The 21,293-nt window shown below is 30.6% G+C and overlaps 1 protein-coding gene and 1 long non-coding RNA gene across 3 annotated transcripts; one reads left to right on the top strand and one right to left on the bottom strand.

Annotated features, from left to right (window-relative positions):
• Positions 1-281: 281 nt before the first annotated feature.
• LOC145044924 (uncharacterized) lies at positions 282-16,949 on the bottom strand. 2 transcript variants are annotated; one of them, XM_078993280.1, is made up of 12 exons: positions 16,611-16,949; positions 14,674-15,609; positions 11,769-11,816; positions 11,504-11,551; positions 4,592-5,611; positions 2,838-3,773; positions 2,537-2,677; positions 2,310-2,416; positions 1,534-1,897; positions 1,222-1,443; positions 990-1,099; positions 282-807 (listed from the first exon to the last, which is right to left on the bottom strand). In XM_078993280.1, exons 2-12 carry the CDS (start codon positions 15,577-15,579, stop codon positions 393-395), a joined length of 4,317 nt encoding a protein of 1,438 aa, XP_078849406.1. In that variant the 5' UTR covers positions 15,580-15,609; positions 16,611-16,949; the 3' UTR covers positions 282-392. The 2 variants fall into 2 exon arrangements, with proteins under 2 accessions (XP_078849406.1, XP_078849405.1); XM_078993279.1 differs by having other exon boundaries at positions 14,674-16,949.
• A 1,182-nt stretch (positions 16,950-18,131) lies between these two features.
• Positions 18,132-20,291, top strand: LOC145044995 (uncharacterized). Its single transcript, XR_013681752.1, has 2 exons — positions 18,132-18,425; positions 19,717-20,291. It is a non-coding gene; the product is annotated as an uncharacterized LOC145044995 (long non-coding RNA).
• The last annotated feature ends 1,002 nt before the right edge of the window (positions 20,292-21,293 follow it).

Below are 21,293 nucleotides of genomic sequence, written 5' to 3'. Positions count from 1 at the left end.
ATCTAATTAAGAGCGCGAACCTGTTTTTGGAGTGGTTGATGAAGGCTTTGTTCATGGTATATGAAAATCGTTGGTATGGCTGTTTTGCTTCCTCCAGCTATGATGATCATCATGTATGTCCACTTTAGGATTACATTTATTCTACTAGTATGTTTTCTGGTTTTAATGGTATTGCATCCCTATAACTTTTGATGCAATATACATAAACAGAAAAACAAATGTTGTAGCTCTTGTGTGTATTTTCTTTTACTTTGTAATTTTTCCTCTTATAAAAAGAAGTATTGGGGAAATATCTTCTATAGAGCCTTTAAGTTGATATAAAAGTACAAAAGATGTAATAACAGATTGCCATACACTTAGAGCAACATTTATAAATGTTACTTAATATACACTTATGCTATAGGACGGAACTCAATTCCATACACAATAAGACCAGACATATTTCCTTCAAAACATGTCATTTTCAAATCCATAGGAATATACTCATCATTATGCGTGTTATCAACCTTAAATTCCCACACTATAACCTCCATCCATCCATCTTCTCTCTGTTTTGGAATCCATTTGATTTTGTCCAAATTCACTTTGCTTGGGTACCTGAAAGAAATGATTTTGGTTCTTTCCTTTCTATGGGGTACTAAATCACGAGCCTTCACTGGGCACTTGAGACCACAACATTTTTTTGAAAGTTTGAACACGAGGAAACAAGTGTAGGTTGTATCTGATGAGAGCATTTGTGTCTCTATGTCACATTTGATACGGAAATCCTGGTGAGACAGAATCTTTGCAACCTTTGCAAATCTACACCTATATTAACTCTTTTAATTAGTCATTTCATAATATATACGCTAACAATTATATCTCTCTTTCTAGGTCTATATATATCAAATAAAAATAGTTAAAAATATTTAACCTGAAGTACGCATGCATATACATAAATATGACTTGATATGAAAGGAGTAATTAAGACAGTTCAAAAAAAAGCAAACCTTAATCCAGTTGGAGGCTTGCTGAACTTTAAGTTTAAGGAATTGTATATAACTGATGATGCCCTTAGCATGTGGCATTTCTTCATGTTCACTTTGCTTAGTGAGAAAAACTGTTCATCATAGAGTTGCAAGTTTGTCATTATGATACTACAGTAATTAAGTTGGTGGTAGGGGAATGATAATTTGTACTGTTTGCCTAGTTTTTGTGCATAAAAAAGAAAAGAAATCAGACCTTTTCACCATTGTCAATATGAATTCCCTCAGAAAGAAGGCGATACATCACCTCTTTATTGTCAATTCCATTGGCAACATGGACATTCTTCCCATACCTCCTGATAATTTTTTCGTAATGATATAACATTTTTTCCACCCAATCCATGTCCAACTGTGTATTGATCAAAACTCCTTCACTGTTTGTTCCATCCTTCAATTCGTTATTGTGTTCAAAGTCAACCTATACACAGTTAAATGACCATGTTATGACATATTCACATATCTTTTCCATAAATATATGCATGAAAGATGCATGCATTATTCAACTTACGCTTCGACTGGCCTGAAACTCTATGCCTTCAATATATATGGCCCCTCTGCCACAATAATACTGAGACAAGCTTTCTAGTAGAATCTCAACATCGATACTTCCATTATTACTCGAAAATTGGAACAGTTTGACTTTCAACCACTCGGTTCCAACTTCCCACTCTGCAAAATATGCACTTAAGGTCTCACCTGCCTTCTTATATTTTAGGTTCACGTATAACGGCCTGCTAGAAACCTTTCTTTTATCACAAAACTTGAACACTAGGTAAGCTCCATACATCATCTCTGGAGTTAGAAATTGAGTTTTTATCTTAATTTCGATATTGAGATTTGAGATATCAGGTATCCTTGCGACCTTTGGGAATCTGCACATGCATATAACTATATAACAACTCTATATGATATTGATATATCTTATAATACAATTAATCCACCCTTTTTCCTAGCCATTGATCATTCTTATTATTCACATTTTCCTACGGAAATTTTAAAAAGGGACAAGTGTTGGTAGTTCCTCAAAATGTACATGTTAGATGTTACCATATATGATTCTCATGAAAATATATTTCATTTTCCTTTTTTTTTTAAAGCAATCACATTATTTGCCTTAAAGATGAGAAAAACTACAAACCAATTAGCCCTCATGAGATTTGCTACTAATTAAAATCCCTGGGTATTATAAGTTTCATTTCATAAAAGATAGCTGTATGCCACAAGGCTACACCAAGTAGAGGATTCTTAGTAAAACGACTTGACTAAAAAGTTTATATATAGAACCTTGATTTTTGTACGGATTTCCACTTCACAGAAGAAACATCACCGTATGAAAATGTTTTTGCAGATGCCATTTCATTTCTTGCTCCATCCATGCTTATTGAAAACCACTATTAGCGTAAAAGACAATAAAAAGTGGAAAACGAGTGAGTGAAAATTAATTTGTTTATGGAAAGCATAGTTCATAAAGCAATCAATTGAAGATACATAAACGATTTAAGGGACTCTACTTTTTCGTTGTGAAGTAGCATTCCCGATGACAGAAGGGAATGGATATCCTTCTTTCTGATTGTAGAGGCCACTGGACGTTTTGACATCTGGATTATTTCTTTATAATCCGTAGGTAGTTTTTGCTCCCATTCCCACTCATCCTGGGTATATGTGACAGATGAAAATGTTAAAATTGCATTCATAGCAGATTTCTGAATCTTACAACTTTTATTACTACAGTTGTGAGAATATATTATTAGAGAAACCCTCCTTTCTAACCCTAAGCCATATGTTCTTCATCTACTCGTTAAGTGAACTTACTTGGCAATCAAGGGCTTTTTCAAGTTCTTCTACAACCTTAGTCATTGTTGGGCGGTCAGTTCGTTGTTCCATCAAGCATTGGTTTGCAATAGTTGAAAATATCACCAAGGACATTGGTTCAATTTCTTTCTTTATAGCATGAAAGATAATATCTTCTATTTTGTTGTTTTTGAAGCATTTTGATGCCCAATTTGCAAGAAAAGCCACTGGCTCGTTGTCGTTGCTTGTACCACTTGCGCTGTTTATAAGTTGAGGTTCAACATTTGGGACTTCACCAAGTGGCAGTTGCTGATCAAATATAATCGTTTCAGTTGCCAATCTCCCAGATAAGATTTCAAATAAAACAACCCCAAAAGAATAAACATCCGATTCCTGTGTAAGGGAACTTGTGTTGGGAGAGAGTGGATCAAGATAACCTAAAGTGCCTGCACCTTTGAAAACGATGAAATCAGAAATAGAAGCTTTCCAGTCATCTCCAAGTAGAATGCTACTGCTTTTTAAGTCGCCATGAATCATATGTTCTGTCTGATCAGCATGACTATGAATGTAAGCTAGTCCATATGCAGCATCAATGCATATCTTGAGTCGTTGTTTCCACATCAGACTAGTGTTGGTTAGATGATCTTTTAAACTTCCTTTAACCATATGCTCAAGAACAATGATCCTCTCAGTCCCTTCTTCACAAAATCCTAAAACTGGAACAACATTCTCATGGCTATAACTATAAAGCCTTGCAATATCCTTAACAAATTCTTCTCCAGAAGAATCCACTGAAGGACAGAGCCGCTTTATGGTAACTGTGCCATGTCCCTTTAAGTACTGAAGTTCTCCACAGTACACCTCGCCTACTGGTCCTTGCTCTATTTTATCACGGAAGTCATTTGTAGCAGATCTAATGTCGCCAAGTGTTATTCTAAAGGCCTCCACCCGGTTTACCTGCATAATTGCCCATTCCACTTTTCATTTGATGGATCTTATACGATTGGCTTAGCCAAATACCCTCTACTTTTATTTTCGTTATAACTATCATGTTAATTTATCCTCACAAAAAAAAAATAGAACCTAAACTAATAAAATGAATTATATTTATGATCAAGAGTTGTTAACTGATCTCACAGATCAATAGTTGTTAAACCATATCCAACCCATCTCCATTTATTTCTCAAAAAATAGGGTAAATAGTGTTTTATCGCCAACCTTAATCCATTTTTTACACATTTGTTACCCTAAAAAGTAAATTTCTAGTATATATATATATATATATATATATATATATATATATATATATATATATATATATATATATATATATATATTCTATCTTTTCTTCATTACAATAATATTGTAAATTATGTTATCACAAAATAAATTGTTTACATATAATTATATGGATTTTAAATAATTATGAATTTAATGACGAAAATTTGTCAACTGTCAGTTAAACTTTATATTTAAGATTAATTAATATAATTTAACATATTTAAATATTAATTATTACATTTAATGTATAACTAGAAGATTAAAAAAACTAGAAATGTATAAACATAAAAAGTCAGGGATTTAAATCGATAATTGAAACATCAACCCGATTTTGGGGAAATGAATAGTGTTACTCCATATTTTTAGTAATACTATTCATTTCCCCAAAACTGGAGTAAGAAATGTGGTGGGATTGGAGAATAATGGAGGCAAAAATGGGATGAAAATGGAGAATGGGGTGGGTTGGAGATGCTCTTATAAAACTAATGACTTACATGAGACTTCAATGCTTTCTCAAGTTCTTTCACGACTTCAGCTATTATAGGACGGTCCTCTCGTTTTTCATTGCAACATTTATATGCAATTGATGCATATATCTTTATGGAATCTGGGCAGGTTTCGTCATCTAGAATGGGAGAGCCGGATTTCTCGAATTCTTTCTTGAACTTCAAGTCAATAATCTCATTGATAATTTTTTTCTCGAAGCAACGTTTAGCCATCTTGAGCAGAAATTCTGGGTCATCTTTAGACCTTTGGAAATGAACCAACCTTCCACTCAATGCTTCAAACAAAACCACCCCAAACGAATAAATATCAGACTCTTTTGTTAGCAAACCTGTTTTTTGATATTGTGGATCTATATATAGTGGTGTGCCAGCAACTTGAGTCATCACAAAGGTGGCTTCTAGATTGGCAGGACCAATTTTTGACAACCCAAAGTCACTAATCATACCAATGTAGTTTTGGCCTAATAAAATGTTGGAGCTCTTTATATCTCGATGTATTATCCTATAATGTTCTCCAATACCATTATGGAGAAACTCAAGCCCAGAGGCAGCATCGAGGCAAATCTGAAGACGTCTTGCCCATGTATGACTATTTGTGGTATTAGAACTATGAATATGATCATGGAGGCTTCCATTTGGAGCATACTCATAAACAAGAATATTCTCACGATCTTCATCACAAAATCCAACAAGTGTGACAAGGTTTTTGTGTGTAAGATATGGAAGCATCGAGAGTTCTTGCAAGAACTGTGCAGGTCCTTGTCCATATCTACGATCTAACCGCTTAATAGCAACTGTGCTTTGTCTTTTTGGGTAGTCTGAGGGTTCTGCCAAAGAAAGCCTTTGAAATCTATTCTCTGCAATGTATTTTCTGAAATCGAAGTGGAAGAGATCTGCTTTGTATACTTCCCCAAATCCACCCCTTCCAATTTTAAAATGCTCATGAAAATCATGAGTTGCTGACTTTATATCTTTTAATGGGATCTTCATATGTTCCATCGTTTTCACCTGCCAAGTTGAAATTTAAAAAATAAAAGTTAAAATTCCTTGGTTATTGTAATATTACTATACACAAGATCACACACAACTCAAAAAATCCGGTCCAAAACATGGCTTAAGGAATCAATTTCCAATCGGGGTCGCTATCCTCCTCACTATAACATGCTGCTTATTGACAAGTAACAACTAACAAACACATAGAAAGTGAGTAAATATAATTCATTTGAATTCAGAATGTATGTATGTATGTGTGTATGTATCTGATTATCTATTTATGTATGTTTGTATGTATTGGTGCGTGTGCATGTTTATCGCACAAGATTGTATAAGACTTTTATGACTATTTACGACTTCTGCTTTTATGTTCTGAATGAAGTTTGAAAAGGATTTAATATTATGATTATTTAAGAAAAATATTCATGTTGGATTAATACTTGAGTTATTCAAAGTTGTTTCTTTGTAAACGAACCAGTTATGTTTTATGAGATTTACAAAGGAATTGTCAATTAAATTATGATGATTTTAATCAAATTAATTTTTTTAGTTATTTTTAAAAAAATGAAATGTTATAAGTTGGTATCAGAACATGGTTTGAAGTATTCAGACACACATTGTGTGTGTCTGAACTCAAACCAAAAGCTCAAAATTTTCAAAACAATTTCAAATGACACATTTTGAAAGAAAACTTTTTTCCTACAAATAATTATCAAAAACAGTTGGGTTAGGAATGTAAACTTTGTCACACTGCATGTTCTTGTTTGATTGTTGCTCTAGGATCGCACAAGATTGTATAAGACTTTTATGACTATTTACAACTTCTGCTTTTATGTTTTGAATGAAGTTTGAAAAGGATTTAATATTATAATTATTTAAGAAAAATATTCATGTTGGATTAATACTTGAGTTATTCAAAGTTGTTTCTTTGTAAACTAACGAGTTATGTTTTATGAGATTTACAAAGGACTTGTCAATTAAATTATGATGAGTTTTAATCACATTAATTTTTTTAGTTATTTTTAAAAAAATGAAATGTTATAAGTTGGTATCTGAACATGGTTTGAAGGATTTGTGTGTCTGAACTCAAACCAAAAACTCAAAATTTTTAAAACATTTTTTCAAATGACACATTTTGAAAGAAAACTTTTTTCCTACAAATAATTATCAAAAACATTTGGGTTAGGAATGTGAACTTTGTTACACTGTATGTTCTTGTTTGATTGTTGCTCTAGGATTACGAACATTGTTCTATGACCTAAGTCGATTTTAAAGTGCCGTTATTTGATTATGCATGATAGAAAATTTAACTATTAGATGTAACTGCATGCTAGAACTACCTGGATAAGAGTAAATGTATTATGTGTTTTATGTGCTATATGCATCATATGCTTATTATACGCCAATAGATCAATAGCATGTCCGGTAGAAGTGAACAATTAGGATTGATGTTGGCAACTTATAAAATGAATGCCTTAAGTTGCACATAACTTGAATTACACAGGCTTAGAATCTTTGATTTAGCTCTTCTGCATGCTCTTGTTTGAATATTGCTTTAGGGTAGGGTCAGTTATTCAAATGCCTATCTGATTTGGTGTTAAGTATGGTTATGCATTCGTGATGCATTTTCCCATCATTGATGGAATACACAAGTCAATATATAACTTTAGTGTACTCTTAGATAACCTAAGAGTACCAACAACATATAGAAATGTTATGTGGAACATAAAAGATCTATATGTCCAAGAATCATTATAGAATGATATTGCTAGATAATATATGATTATTAAGGGTCATACTAACAACAACTTGATAAAATTAATTATTTATTAAAGATTGATTTTAATAAATATTCATAAACTCTTATAATTAATTCGAAATTATTTATTTGATGGAAATATCAATTTTCAACGGCAATTATTTTAATATAACATATGCCTTAAGTCCGACAAGCCACACAAGCAGAGGACAAAAAAGCTAATCGGTTCTAACCGTACTAGAATATTGTGCAATCTAATGAAATTTGCATAAGGGTGTGTTGGTCCCAACTCTAACGTCACATAGGCTGCACATCAATCTTTTATCTCTCATCTCACTTCCTACCTCCCAACCCTAAGCGCATGCAATGAAACTCTCTCATCCCACAAAATTTAAAAATATATGTTTAGAAAGTTTATTACATTTATGAAAAGGCTAAGAGTGGTTTATATAGAAAATAATTTGGTTAAAATATAGTGGTCGAATAAAGTCAAGAAAAAAGAGAAGAAGAAGGGAGCGGCGATCCTTTAACCCGACACGACTTCAGATTTCCCGGTATTGCCCATGACAAAGCCATGTAATTGGTGGTACCGAAGAAAAGTCGAAGGCCAACCTACCTACATTCTATGAAGTATAAGGTTGATTGATTTTTAGGCTTCCTAGAAAACATATTCTTTTACATTTTTAGGTTTTTTTGTTTCATTTTCAAAAACTTTAATTCTTCACAACATTAGGTTTCGGGCCTAATATAAATAGCAATTAATTGCTATTTATTTCACAAAAAGCTAAAGTTAAGTTGGGTATAATCAATCATTTTTAACAATTCTTTTACCAAATGCACCACATTCCCATTAATCACTCAAACATCCCATCATTTTAATTTTTTTCCAATCATTTTAAATTCATTTTTACAACCAATATGATATTTTACTTTAATTTAATTTTATTATTCTTATTATTCCCATTCTTATTTTATTTTTGTATATTAATAAAAAATCAAATCAATCAAAATGTATCAACGTTCATCCATACCCTTGGGGTATTTATTTTCTATTTTTCTTTCAATTTTTTAAAATCTAATACTTATTTATTTATTTTAATAATTAAAACTTAAGAGGATCCCACCTCCTATCTCTCTCTCTCTCTCTCTCTATCTCTCTATCTCTCACTAACACATACACACGTGCGCGGTAAAAACAATACCACCCACCACCATCATCTTCCTCCCTACCCTTCACCTACAACTCAGACTCCAAACCCTTCACATGTTATCACCATCACAACCATTTTCTGAGGATTAAACATACAAACACACACAAAATTAAAAGCACATAATCAACTTTGAAGAGATTTATTTCGAAAATTTGAGGCCTTGACGTGATTACGACGAATTTAATGTATTTAACAGAAGAAGCAACTTAAAAAACACCCTTCGTTTTGAGCTCCCGCCGACATACGACGACCTTGAGGAAACACAAGACGACAGAGTTCCGCTATCGAGTAACATCGAGGTTGTTAATGTTGCAGAAATTGAGAAATCTTCAAGGTTATTAATCTTGCAGAAATGAGCTTCCTTCAGCAATTCACCATTGTTGTTCCTTTAATAGATGATATGAGGTCATGTGGTTGACTAGAAAACCATAAAGAAGAAGTAGAGGATGGGTTTAATGGATGAACACACACATACATACTTATTTCGAGTATGAACCTTAACGGTATGCGATTTCTGGTGAGAGATGGTGATCTACAGTCAACAACAATGAGAAGATCATAAATCTACATATTTTGATTCAGAATGTGCTACCTTCTCTATGTACTTTTACTTGTATTTTCTGGGTCATTTTGGTCTCTAGACATTAGGTTCTTATGAGTGTTATGATAAAGACGAAATTTGCAGGGTGAAGATCGGAGGTAGAGTCACCATGGGGTGATGATCGAAGGTAGAGTCACCAGATCTAGATCATGTGTGTGTATTTTATGTCTATGTCTGATTTCACAACCAAACTTATAGAGACAAAAATCGATCTGGATTGTTCTTTGGTTGCAAAAATAGGATTGCTGGTGGGTTTTAAAGTGAATTTAGTGTATGAGTTTTGAATATAGTAGAGGATGGTAGTTCAGGTTTGAGAGTCGTTATTCTAAGGGTGTTTGAGAGAGAGAGAAAGAGAGAGAGAGAGAGAGAGAGAGAGAGAGAGAGGCCATCTTATTTTTTAATTATTAAAAAAATAATAAGTATTGGATTTAAAAAAAATGGAAAATATATACCCCAAAGGTATTAAAGTCATTTAAGTATTCGGAGGAACCAAATACGCCACTAAACTACCTCAAAATGACCACCCATCCAAAAAATTCAGGGTTTGGACAAAAACTTAGAAAAAAATGCATACCAGGGACCGTTTTGGCATTTTTGTCTATATTATATTATGACATTATAATTTGTAAGTGAATATATTATTTTGTAAAATAAGGTCATTGTACAAAAGGGATAAATGAAACAATTTGCAATTAATTATGACTCAAACTTAGGTGTTGTTTGTTTGTTTGTTTTTTTCGGAAAAACCACTTCTTACTGCGCCGCGTAGCACACGCGTAACACTTGGTCTTTTGCAGCTATTTGTTTTTTGGAAGACTTCTAACTCAAAAACTGTTACGCATGTGCTATGCTACGCAGCACTGGACCATCCTCTTCAAATCATTTCTTACTTACTTTAAGTTATATTATTCAACTTAGATTTGTTTTAAACTTTTTTTCAACAATATGTTTATTATTTTAATAATATTTGAAGAATATTATAAACAATTGAAGCATATTTAACATAATTTCAAATCCGTTAGGTAAATTTCATATAAATATTTTTTGTGTTATATTGTCAATAACCAGATATTCATAAATTATAAAGGTAGTCATTAAAATTACTAAATTTATTGAAATTAACCGGAAAAATAATCACTATCTTCAAAATTTTAACAAAAATGAACATGTTTTTAGCTAAATTAACAATTTTATTTATTGTTATTTAGAAAATATTATGTTTAATTCTTTTATATAAACCTCTTGAAAATTCATATCATCATAATGATCTTTATATCTGATTTGCATATGATTAAACTAAATAAATTTTTTATTTAGATTTATTTTTAACTATTATATAGTTAATTTCAGTTTATTGCAGCAGTCTGTAGAGGTTAAAAACAAACAAACTTTTTATACAAACTATAGTCGTTTGGTCCACATCTTCTACTGCAGAGGGTTGCAGATGTGGTTCGTAAACTTCAGTTGTTTTCGCTTCGAAAAAAAACAGCAACTTAATGTCAGATTGTTGACAAAAGAAAAAGGTTCAATCCAACCACAAAGTGGCAACAAACTTTTAGCGGTTGTGCAACGACAAATATATCATCCAGAATAGTGACGGTAAAAAAATATCATTTTACTGTCCACAGTTTTGTCATAACAATATTTTTACTAAGATTTTTACTAATTAGTAATGTATAATTATTTGTTAAATATCTCACTAAAATTTGATAAGAACCGGATCAAAACTCCAATTACTATTAGCTTAATGCTTAGAGGAAATCAACAATGGGGTTCTGATAGTTCGAGATTCGGAGGGATCTCCAAACAGAAAGACTACGAAAGAACTTAATTCATGCCTCCACCCAAGCAGGCCCTAACCCTTATTTAAACATAAACGAGAATCACAATACTAGGAAACTTAATCACAAAGATAAAGTCTATAATCAACTTTAAATAATTAATAATCACCCCCTTGCGTTACGTCTCTTATAAACTCTACCCCATCTCTCCGATTGGTATCAAAATTCTAGAAGTATGCAGCTATTTTTCCATAATAAAAACTAAACTTGTTTTGCTGCTAATGATTTTCCGTTGGGTTATGATTGTTGTTGGTGTTGATTTTCTAGTAGTGATGTGTTTGTGTGTGCGTGCAAGTGCGCTTGTTACCCTTGAAACCTCACAACACACCTACCTCAAAGTTATCATGTTAGAAGAAAATTGTTAAACGACAAAGTTCAAGGAAGTATGTTGGTTTTGGACCCGGCACCTCACTTTTAGAATTTCGCTTATAGTATTTTTGAAGGAAAGAAGAAAACAAGTTATTATAATTATGTTTAAAATTTCAATTTCATTACCTTGAAGTCCTCTTCACCTTCTCGTCTGTCTTTCAAATTATCTACAACCTAATATTGACAAAACAAAAAAGTCAGTATATATATATATATATATATATATATATATATATATATATATATATATATATATATATATATATATAGAGAGAGAGAGAGAGAGAGAGAGAGTATATGTATGTCCCTCTTTTCACTTGGAGCTAACCTATTTTGAAGGAAAGAAGAAAACAAGTTATTATAATTATGTTTAAAATTTCAATTTCATTACCTTGAAGTCCTCTTCACCTTCTCGTCTGTCTTTCAAATTATCTACAACCTAATATTGACAAAACAAAAAAGTCAGTATATATATATATATATATATATATATATATATATATATATATATATATATATATAGAGAGAGAGAGAGAGAGTATATGTATGTCCCTCTTTTCACTTGGAGCTAACCTAAATACCGTATACTCCAAAAATCTTGAAACCAATAACAACTTTACGAAATCAAGGTTGAAATAGAAACATAAGCAAACAACATTTTGGTTTTATAAACCTTTCTGGTGTCATAAATTCTTTTTGTGATTTTAGGCAATGATAAAATAGAAACGATTCTAATTCTTTTTAAATAGCTTAATTTGATTTTTGCTAGAGTTTTGAGTCCGATCTTATGTGTTGATATTTATGAGTTTATTAAAATTAAAATAATAATCAGGTTATATATATAATAATTTAGAAGTTTATGATCATATATATGGTATTTCGAACTTAGATTTCTATAGAGGGTATTATAGTCAATTCATAAAAAAATAAGCTTTTAAAATGATTATACTATTTTATAAATGTTTAAAAAAAAGTTTGAGAAAATATGATAATTACAAATTAAATTGGGCATATATGATATTTTGATGTTTAAGAAGCCATATACGAAATTTCCCTTTTTATAATTACTCTCATTGTAGTGTCTATTTTCATTCATATACGATCTCTCTGATGATACGTCAAGAAACATTTTATAATTTAAAAAAATATTTTCTTTATTTATAGTTAATTAATATTTAATACAGTATTAACATGAATACAATAGATTATAATTTAATTAATAAACAACTACTAAAATATATAGTATTTAAATAATAATAAATACTTAATTTAATTTAATTTAATGCATTAAACATACAAATTTAATAATTTAGATTCGAATTTATATATTTCTAAGTATATAAATATATTTATACAATATTAATAATTAAATATAACTTTTACTAATAACTAATAATTTAGTTTTATAAAGATGGACCCTATAGATATAGATTGGCATTGCAACCTTTACAAATAATGAGGTGGCATGTTTGAAAGTGGTGTGCAAGATGTTTGATAGTATTTTTTGGGCCTTGTGGCTAACGGGCTTTTAGTGTTTTTTACTTTTCATTGATTGTTTGTGTTATTTTTGTATATCAAAATTTTGTCAAAGGTTTTAATGTTCTTACTGCATGTATTTTTCTTTTACATTAGGTCTCTAAAAGATTTTTAATGAAAACACCAGGGTGTCTTGGGGCCAATTTAAAGAAAATTGCATACAATATTAACCATTTATAGAGTAATTACTCTTGTCCTATATAAAATAAATATAAATTTTTAAGGTTTACAAATGTTTTGAAACTATACAAGTCACACACTCATAAGCATGGGGGGCAGGAAAGGAGAGACAAAGTGGGCAACTGCATAGAACCCAATTTTTTTGGGGGCCCAATTTTTTTTATTATATATGTATATATATTTATTTAAAAATAAAAAACTTATAATAGCGATAAGGGTCATTTTTTCTGGCTCGTTCAGGGCATTTTGATGATATTTAAATCCTCATGACCAGCCCTACTCATAAGTGTGTAAAAGTAGAAGAAAATTGCATGTAGAAATAATAATATGAAGTATGAAAAAGTTTAAACTTAGAGGTACACTCATAAGTGTGTAAAAGTAGAAGAACATTGCATTTCTAAGTATAATAAATATAAATAAATAATAATATGAAAGTATGCAAAAGTTTAAACTTAGCGGTGTGGATGTGGGAAAATTTTAAACTCTAACAAAGTTTTCAGCATATATAAGTACGGATGAGCACTCCTTTGTAGATTAAGCTTGTGTTTAGTATATATGTTGAAAATATAACTTTTAGCAAAAATATTAGTGTCTAATAAACAAGATGTAGCTAATAAACTAAGTAATCAAGAAAAAATTAGATAATAAGATAGACGAATTAAAATTATCCCGGTCCAATGATCTTATGCTTATCAGATGTAATCGACGGAGGGGAAGATGCGGGTGTTTGTTAGAAGCTGTGGAGACTTGTGATAGGCATATAGCAAGAAAAGGGGAGGAGTAAGGGTGGTTCATCAATGGTGGTGGTATGTTGGTATAGACTATAGAGCAAGAAGGGGGAGGGCGGAGGACAAGGACGTGAAGGGGTAGTTGGGACCCACATAATTCATTATTTTTCTTAATAAATAAATAATATTAAAAGGTTAAAAATATTTTAAGGGTAAATTAGTCTTTTTATATCGATTAGGGACCAAAAACGCAACAAATACGTACCACATGGATGTTCCGAGTTAAAAATTCTTTATAGGGACTAAGCAGGTAGACTGCCCAATTCCACAGGGACAAAAACTATAATATGCGTTATTTTATATTTCTATATGCGTTATTTTGATCTCTTATTATATTTTTATTTGGTAAGGGTGTTAAAAAAATTAAAATAAACAACATCACAACAAAAAGGTTTGGTCTCCCCTAAAACAAAAACTATTATATGTTTATATGTATATTTTTAGTGAAAAATGAGCATGTAAGATGTATTTGCAAACTTGTGGAAAAAAATATAATAAAATTATTAAGAAGTTATCTTAAATATTATTTTAAAAGCAAACTTTATAACCTACTTTAATAATCTTACTCAACACAATCTTAGTGTTTAGTTATACTTTCTCTTTTCTTCACATTTTTACGTTTAAAGATTTTGAATAGTTTGTTAAGGTTTACATGGTAGTTCGCAATTTTACACCTGTGACTCCCCATAATAAAATTTTGCATGTGGTCATTTACAATGTGCATATATAGATGTTTAAATGAATTATTGATGAAATAATAACCGAAAATGTGTAAGTAATATAGTAACTTACTTGTTGATGTGCTAACGCCTCCTCAAATTTTGGTTCAAGTTCCAAAACCTGCTCAAGCTTTTCCACAACGTCAATGATCGATGGGCGTTCCTTGTGTTCTGTTTTCAGGCATTGATATGCAATAGCCGAAAAAACATTCAAGGAATCTGCGCTCATTTGTTTTCTTAGAATTGGATCTATGATTTCGGTGAGTTTTCTTTCTTCATAATGGCGGCGTACCATTTTCCCCTCTTCATTTACCAGTCTCCCACAAAGAACTTCCATTAATACAATCCCAAAAGAGTAAATGTCTGACTCTTTTGTTAGAAGACCAGTTTCAATGTACAGAGGATCCATGTAGCCGAGTGTACCAACCATATCGGTAAAAAGGAAAGTATTCATCATATTTGCCGGACCTAATTTGGATAACCGAAAATCAGCTATCTTTGCATGCCAATTTTGGTCTAATAGAATATGTGCGCTCTTCAAGTCACGATGAATGATTCTCTGTTGGTTATGAAGATAACTTAAGCCACGAGCTGCACCAAGGCAAATTTGGAGGCGCTTCAACCAAGTGAGGTCAGCGCTACGTAAATGTAGTTCGAGGCTTCCGTTTCTTGCAAACTCGTAGACAAGGATCATCTCGTTCCCCTCGTCACAGAAGCCAACAAAGTTTATGATATTTTCATGTCTACATTCAGAAAGAAGGATAATCTCGTTCCAGAAGTCTGATGATCCTTGGACGAATGCTCTATCAAGCCACTTGAATGCGACCCTGACAGAGCCTCCTGGCCGGATGAGCACTCCTTTGTAGATCTTTCCAGAACCACCACGCCCAATTAAATATTTTGCAGCAAAGTTGTTTGTTGCTCCTCTTATCTCTTCCAGTGGAATTCTTAAGTGAGCAAACTTTTCCAGGAACGACATGATTTGTTTGTTCCTGACAGATTATAACAACTGCAAAGGCACAAGGATGATGAGGTTTCAGTTTCACTGATGATATATAAAGCCAAAAAGATTAACAAACCAAGGGCGGAACAAGAAATTTTCGTCAGGGACAGCATAAAAATAAATTCCCAATAAAATATAACAAAAAAAAAAACCAAACTTAACATAGAAAGTCAGGGAAAGGAAGATTTATCCTAACTTTTTACAAGATTTTACTCATTTGTCTTCCTTTTATTTCCCAAAGTATGGCCTTAAACCCTATGCCACATAATATGGGATCCTGCACAACCTACATCTTCAAAACACCAGTATGGCATAAAATAACCCCTTGAGTGATTGGTACTTTGGAAACCCAAAACCCCAAACATACAACTAATTTCAACGGAATTGGTACTTTGGAAACCCAAAATTCAGAATGGTCAAACACTTGAGTGATTATTAGACATCAAAATGAAATTAAAGGGTTTATAATGAAGGGTTGCATGCAGACTTATAGCAAAAAACAGTAGAAATCTTAAACAAGATGAACATCAAAATCATGAACCAAAATCAATTTCTTTCCCAAAAATTATAAATCAAAATCATTAACGGGCTAGAATATATCAAACACAAAGAACCAGCAAGTTGGGAAGGTACAAGATAACAGATACAACACTAACCTAAGTAGCTAACAAACTAATAAACTATGACATTGGACATAGAGATTAGCCACAAACAAAAGGTCCCCAAAACCATTGGCCTCCACACATTTGTTTTTGGTTTTAATTTGAAATTTCTAATCCCATTACTAACAAACATACCACTGAAAATCCCAATTTATCAAAGATACATTACAGGTTGGTTGATCATATTAGACGTTAAACTTGAAATTGAAATCAAAAGTTATAACTGCAGTTCACCAATTGAGATGCGAAAAAAATTCATGAACCACAATAGAGTAACAAACACGCACAGAGAAGAACATGTTCGGAAATTTCGATATGCAAAATTACAGGTAAAGAGATGCTAACCTTGCAATATCGTTTTTTGATGAGTACTAGGAAATCGAATAGAAATTAATACCAGGAAATCGAATAAATCCTAATGCTTTATAAAGAACGATTAACTGCTGATTTGCAAACATTTTCGATGTTGTGGTGGCCGATGTCCTGCGATTTAGATGAAATCTCGATAGACTGTTCACTGGTTCATAAAATGAAGATTACGCAACCAAACTCCCACCCTTATGGATCGATTTTGTGAAGACTATGAGGATGACCAAATCGAATCCCTTCCCAGTCCCTTCGTCTACAACACAATCTTACAGCAGCAAAATTGGCGACAAAAGTCAACTTCTTGGAATGCAAACGGAAATTTAAAAAGAAAGAGTAATACATCTCGATCTCAATAAACTATATATAGATATAATAGTTACAGATTTACAAAGATTAAATTGTAAAAAGGTCCTCTGGGTTGTTTAAAAATTCTCATTTTAGTCCAAACAATTTTTGAATTAACACCACCGAACTAAAATTTTTGTTTTTTTCAAGTTTTGTCCAATTTGGTTTGATTTTTTTAAAAATAACGATTTTGTTATTTATATTTATATTTTCTATTTTTTTTAATTACAATAACTAAAAAAAGAAAAATTAGTGTTCTCTCTCTCATTACATACACTTTTAAATGCTAAACCAGCAAAATATATCATTGAATCTCAGACTTCAGCAAAGGCTACTCATCAGACCTTCTCCTTCTTCTATCGTAGCGTCGTCGTCATTTGCCATGGACCACCATCGTCTTCGTTGTTTGGGACGGAGGACAACGTCGCCGCCTTCACAATGTCACTAGCCTAAACTCTTGCTTCGATAAAAAATAGAGGGAAAATCATGAGCTTTTAAACTTGATTTTATTATTTGATGTTGGATTTTAGAGACATTTGAAAATGATGATTTATTTAGTTATGTGATGTGGCACTGATTTTTAATTTTATAGATCAAATATTTAGAGACGTTTGAAAATGAAGATTTATTTAGTTATGTGATATGGGATATATATATATATATATATATATATATATATATATATATATATATATATATATATATATATATATATATATATATAGTTGAAAAACGAGATGACGAATGCGGAATCTAAAGAACAATCATGAATCAATCATCATAAAGTTGCAACTAATCTGTCAAAGTTTTTGTATCTTATTGATTTGGAAATTGACGTACAGAGAAACATTTTCAGGAAAAAACTTACATCGCAAGCTAAGCTAATGACTATATATAGGGAAAATAAAACATTTACCAAAAATACAAAACCCTAAAAAATCTTCCTTAATTAACAAAAATGCCAAATTAGTTTCAATTGCTAGAAAAAATTTGGATCATTCCCTTTGAAAAATGAGTGGTTGGGATTAATTGGAATTATTTATTTTTTAATTCAAAATTTTGGTGGCATTTTGGAAATTATGATGAACTTCTAATGCTTTTCCTAAAAGGGTAAAATACTTTAGAGCAATTTGGTAAAATACGCAAGTGAAACCCTCATTCACGTTTCCATCTACATTTAAGCTGAAAATCCTTCGTTCTACTCTCTTCTTCTCCATTCTCCATTCTCCATTCTCGATCATCATTCAAGCATCAATCGCTTCAGAAATCTATGTAGATTCTTAAAATCGCCTTTGAATCTCCATGGTTTAGCTTTATTTTGGTTCAACTGTCCATCCAAAGTTGCATCAAAACCCTAATAAAGTTTACAAATTTGCAATCTTTCATCCAAGAGAGAATATTACTATTTAAGATTGGATTTAACATACAGATTTATCATGAGAGCAGGTAACAAAACTCTATTATTGTGCTTATGTTTTATTAGTTCAATTTTTTGAGTTTGTAATGTGATATGTTGGCAAAACCAGGGTGTAACAATTTGAACCCATCTTCTTGTTGATTTAATATTTAATATTTATGAAATTCATATCAATTCTTTTCAGTTTTTGAGTTTTGAACAACTTTCTGGATAAAGAAGTTAGATAAATGCATCAAACTGAAGCTTAATATAATGATGCTCATTAGTTGTTCGATATAATGTCTCAAAGAAACAACATATTGGAAATTTTGAATTCTTAAAGATTTTGGTTTTCTTTTCATTTGTTTATATATATGATAAGTACTGATGTAGTTTCTTATGAAAACAACCATTGGTTTTTCCTTAAAATTAATTTGTTATAAAAATGTCAGATACCATCTTAATATGGAATACAAAGTGTATTGATGTTGAGGTCAAATAGATCTTGTATCATAAATTTAGTTAAAATGTTAAGATAGAAATTTGTGATTATAGATTTAATGAGTGCTAGATACATTTAGAAACTAAAATACCATTATGTTATAGTTCAAGGTGAAGATAACATGATAATATACACATAATTGATGGGATTACTACTAACAAATATACTATTAACATGAAAGGAACTATACCTTATAATAACCTTGAAAATCATATTGAATCGTGATTTGATTTATTTAAAAATCATTCGATAAAAATTTGAATCCACTAAAATAAAGGATGAAAGTATCAAACATAGTAATATACTTACATTTATTAGTTTACTGGTAGCATCCTACTTTCATAATTGTTTTTTTTTGTTAATGGAAATCCCATTTTATACAAGGCTTGTTGCATCTCTCTTGCCATTACTTGAAATCTACAATTTAATGTTTATCATAATAAATGAAAGGGTTGAATGCAAGAAATAGCAATGTATTTTCACTTATTTGTTCATTGTAGCATCCTACTTTAAGTTCTTGCTATTACACCATTGTACTTTGAAAGTATAAAGACTTGTGAAATGGTTAATGATTTCTATTTTATATAATTATTGAATTTTAAATATTGCAAATAATTATACTCATATTATTATATAAAATCACATTACTAATATTATTTTGATGATGCAAAATTCTTATGGTATTGTCATGATCTAGATCTATTATCATGTTATTCTTAGTATTTGTCTGAAAAATTTTAGTTAATACTAGCAAAGTATAATGTGCTTAGAAAATTAGATCATAGTTGTTATTGCTTTGTTTGAATAGTTTTTTTTTTATTTTTTTATTTTGTTGTTAGTACATAATTACTGAAGAGGAAGAAAGAAGTGTGGCCATACAAAGAATCCACAAAAAAAGTCTCAAATCTTAAAAAGTAAAAAAAAAATATTCAAGAAAGTCATTTATAGCCTTGAGAATTTGGATAATATATATGGTATGGTTGAGACAATTAGGTAGTTGTTTCCATGGAATACCTATGTATTTGAACAATGTTTTTATGTCTTTGATGTAGTTTTTGAATGTTTTTGGTTCCTCCACTTGAACATTAAATCTTTTTAGAACACTTATGATTGAATGTGTTTATAGACCTTTATAATATTTTATTTTGTTAATCTTACTATCATATTCATCAGCTTTATCTATTTTTTGTATTTTATTTTTATGTTCTATGATCCAAAATATGCAAAAAAAAAAAATAAGTTTTATGATTCAAAGTATATGATGTATGTTTTGTTGTTAGTTGCAAGTTATGAATGATGGGTGTGACGTGCTTCAAAAAAATGTTATGTTTATATCTTTGTTTAGTTGTAAAGAACTTTGTTCAGACATATTGTTAGATTTTAATAATTTTAGGTTTCTAATGGGTTTTCTTTATTGTGTGCTAATATGTATTGTTTTGTTGTTTTGGAATTTTGTTAAGTCTCATATTTACTCTTTAATACAAAAGTTGGATAATATATTGTTGGATCATACAACTTTATGATATAAAATATATATACATATAATATGTATGGATTATAAAGAAAATTTGAATCATAAAAATGAGATCATGTTTTCGTGCATCAAAAAACTTTTGAATAAAAAATTTAGATCATGTTTTCTTGATTGTGTGCTAAAAAATTAGTACCTTTTGGTTTATAATGGGTTTTCTTGATTGTTTGCTAATATACATTATTTTGTTGTTTGTTTGTTTTTGTTGTTTTTGAATTTTGTTAAGTCTCAAAAGTTACTCTTTTAATACAAAAATTCGAAAATATTGATGGATCATAAAACTTTATGATATAAAATATATAATATTATTGATCATAACGAAATTTTGAATCAAAAAAAGACGGATCATGTTTTCTTGCATCAAAAAACTTTTGAATCTTACAATTATAAATTGTAAAAAATTGCATCATTTCATTTTGGATCAATTTTTTTAGCATCATACAATTATGTATTTTAAATTTAATTATGTTTTTTTCGATCATATTGCTTTGAATCATAATTTATAAATAGATAGATCATTATTGCTTTCTTATTATAAAAGTACTTCAGTTAAATACTTCAGTAACGGTAAAGGTAAAACTTTTATATCTTATACTTTTGGATCATAGACAACATTATGCATCATAACTTTTGGATTGTAAATATAGGATCATAAATTTCAATTATTAATATGCATGATCCAAAATTTATGATTCATATTATCTTCTAGATTATAGACATTGTGTATCATATTTAGATCAAAAGTTGCATCTTCTATATCGTATAGTATTGAAACATAATCATATTTACTTCAAATATTTACCAAGATCCAAATTTGTATATTATATTTACTTTAAAAATTACAAAGATCCAAACTTTGGATGGTATGAAACATCTCGCATCATA

Source organism: Lactuca saligna, chromosome 5, assembly GCF_052625555.1.
Source record: "Lactuca saligna cultivar CGN05327 chromosome 5, ASM5262555v1, whole genome shotgun sequence".
In the NCBI taxonomy this organism is placed as follows: Eukaryota; Viridiplantae; Streptophyta; class Magnoliopsida; order Asterales; family Asteraceae; genus Lactuca; species Lactuca saligna.
Note: the sequence above shows the minus strand (reverse complement) of the source record. Positions and strands in the feature narration are given on the sequence as shown.

What these genes read in the sequence shown, in the direction of transcription:
- LOC145044924 (XM_078993279.1), bottom strand. Translation starts at nt 15,579, where the DNA reads ATGTCGTTCCTGGAAAAGTTTGCTCACTTAAGAATTCCACTGGAAGAG. An exon ending in AAGGTGAAGAGGACTTCAAG is followed by an intron (nt 5,612 to 11,503) that starts GTAATGAAATTG and finishes TCAACTTGGCAG; the next exon opens with GTGAAAACGATGGAACATAT. An exon ending in AGTTTCAGGCCAGTCGAAGC is followed by an intron (nt 1,444 to 1,533) that starts GTAAGTTGAATA and finishes AACTGTGTATAG; the next exon opens with GTTGACTTTGAACACAATAA.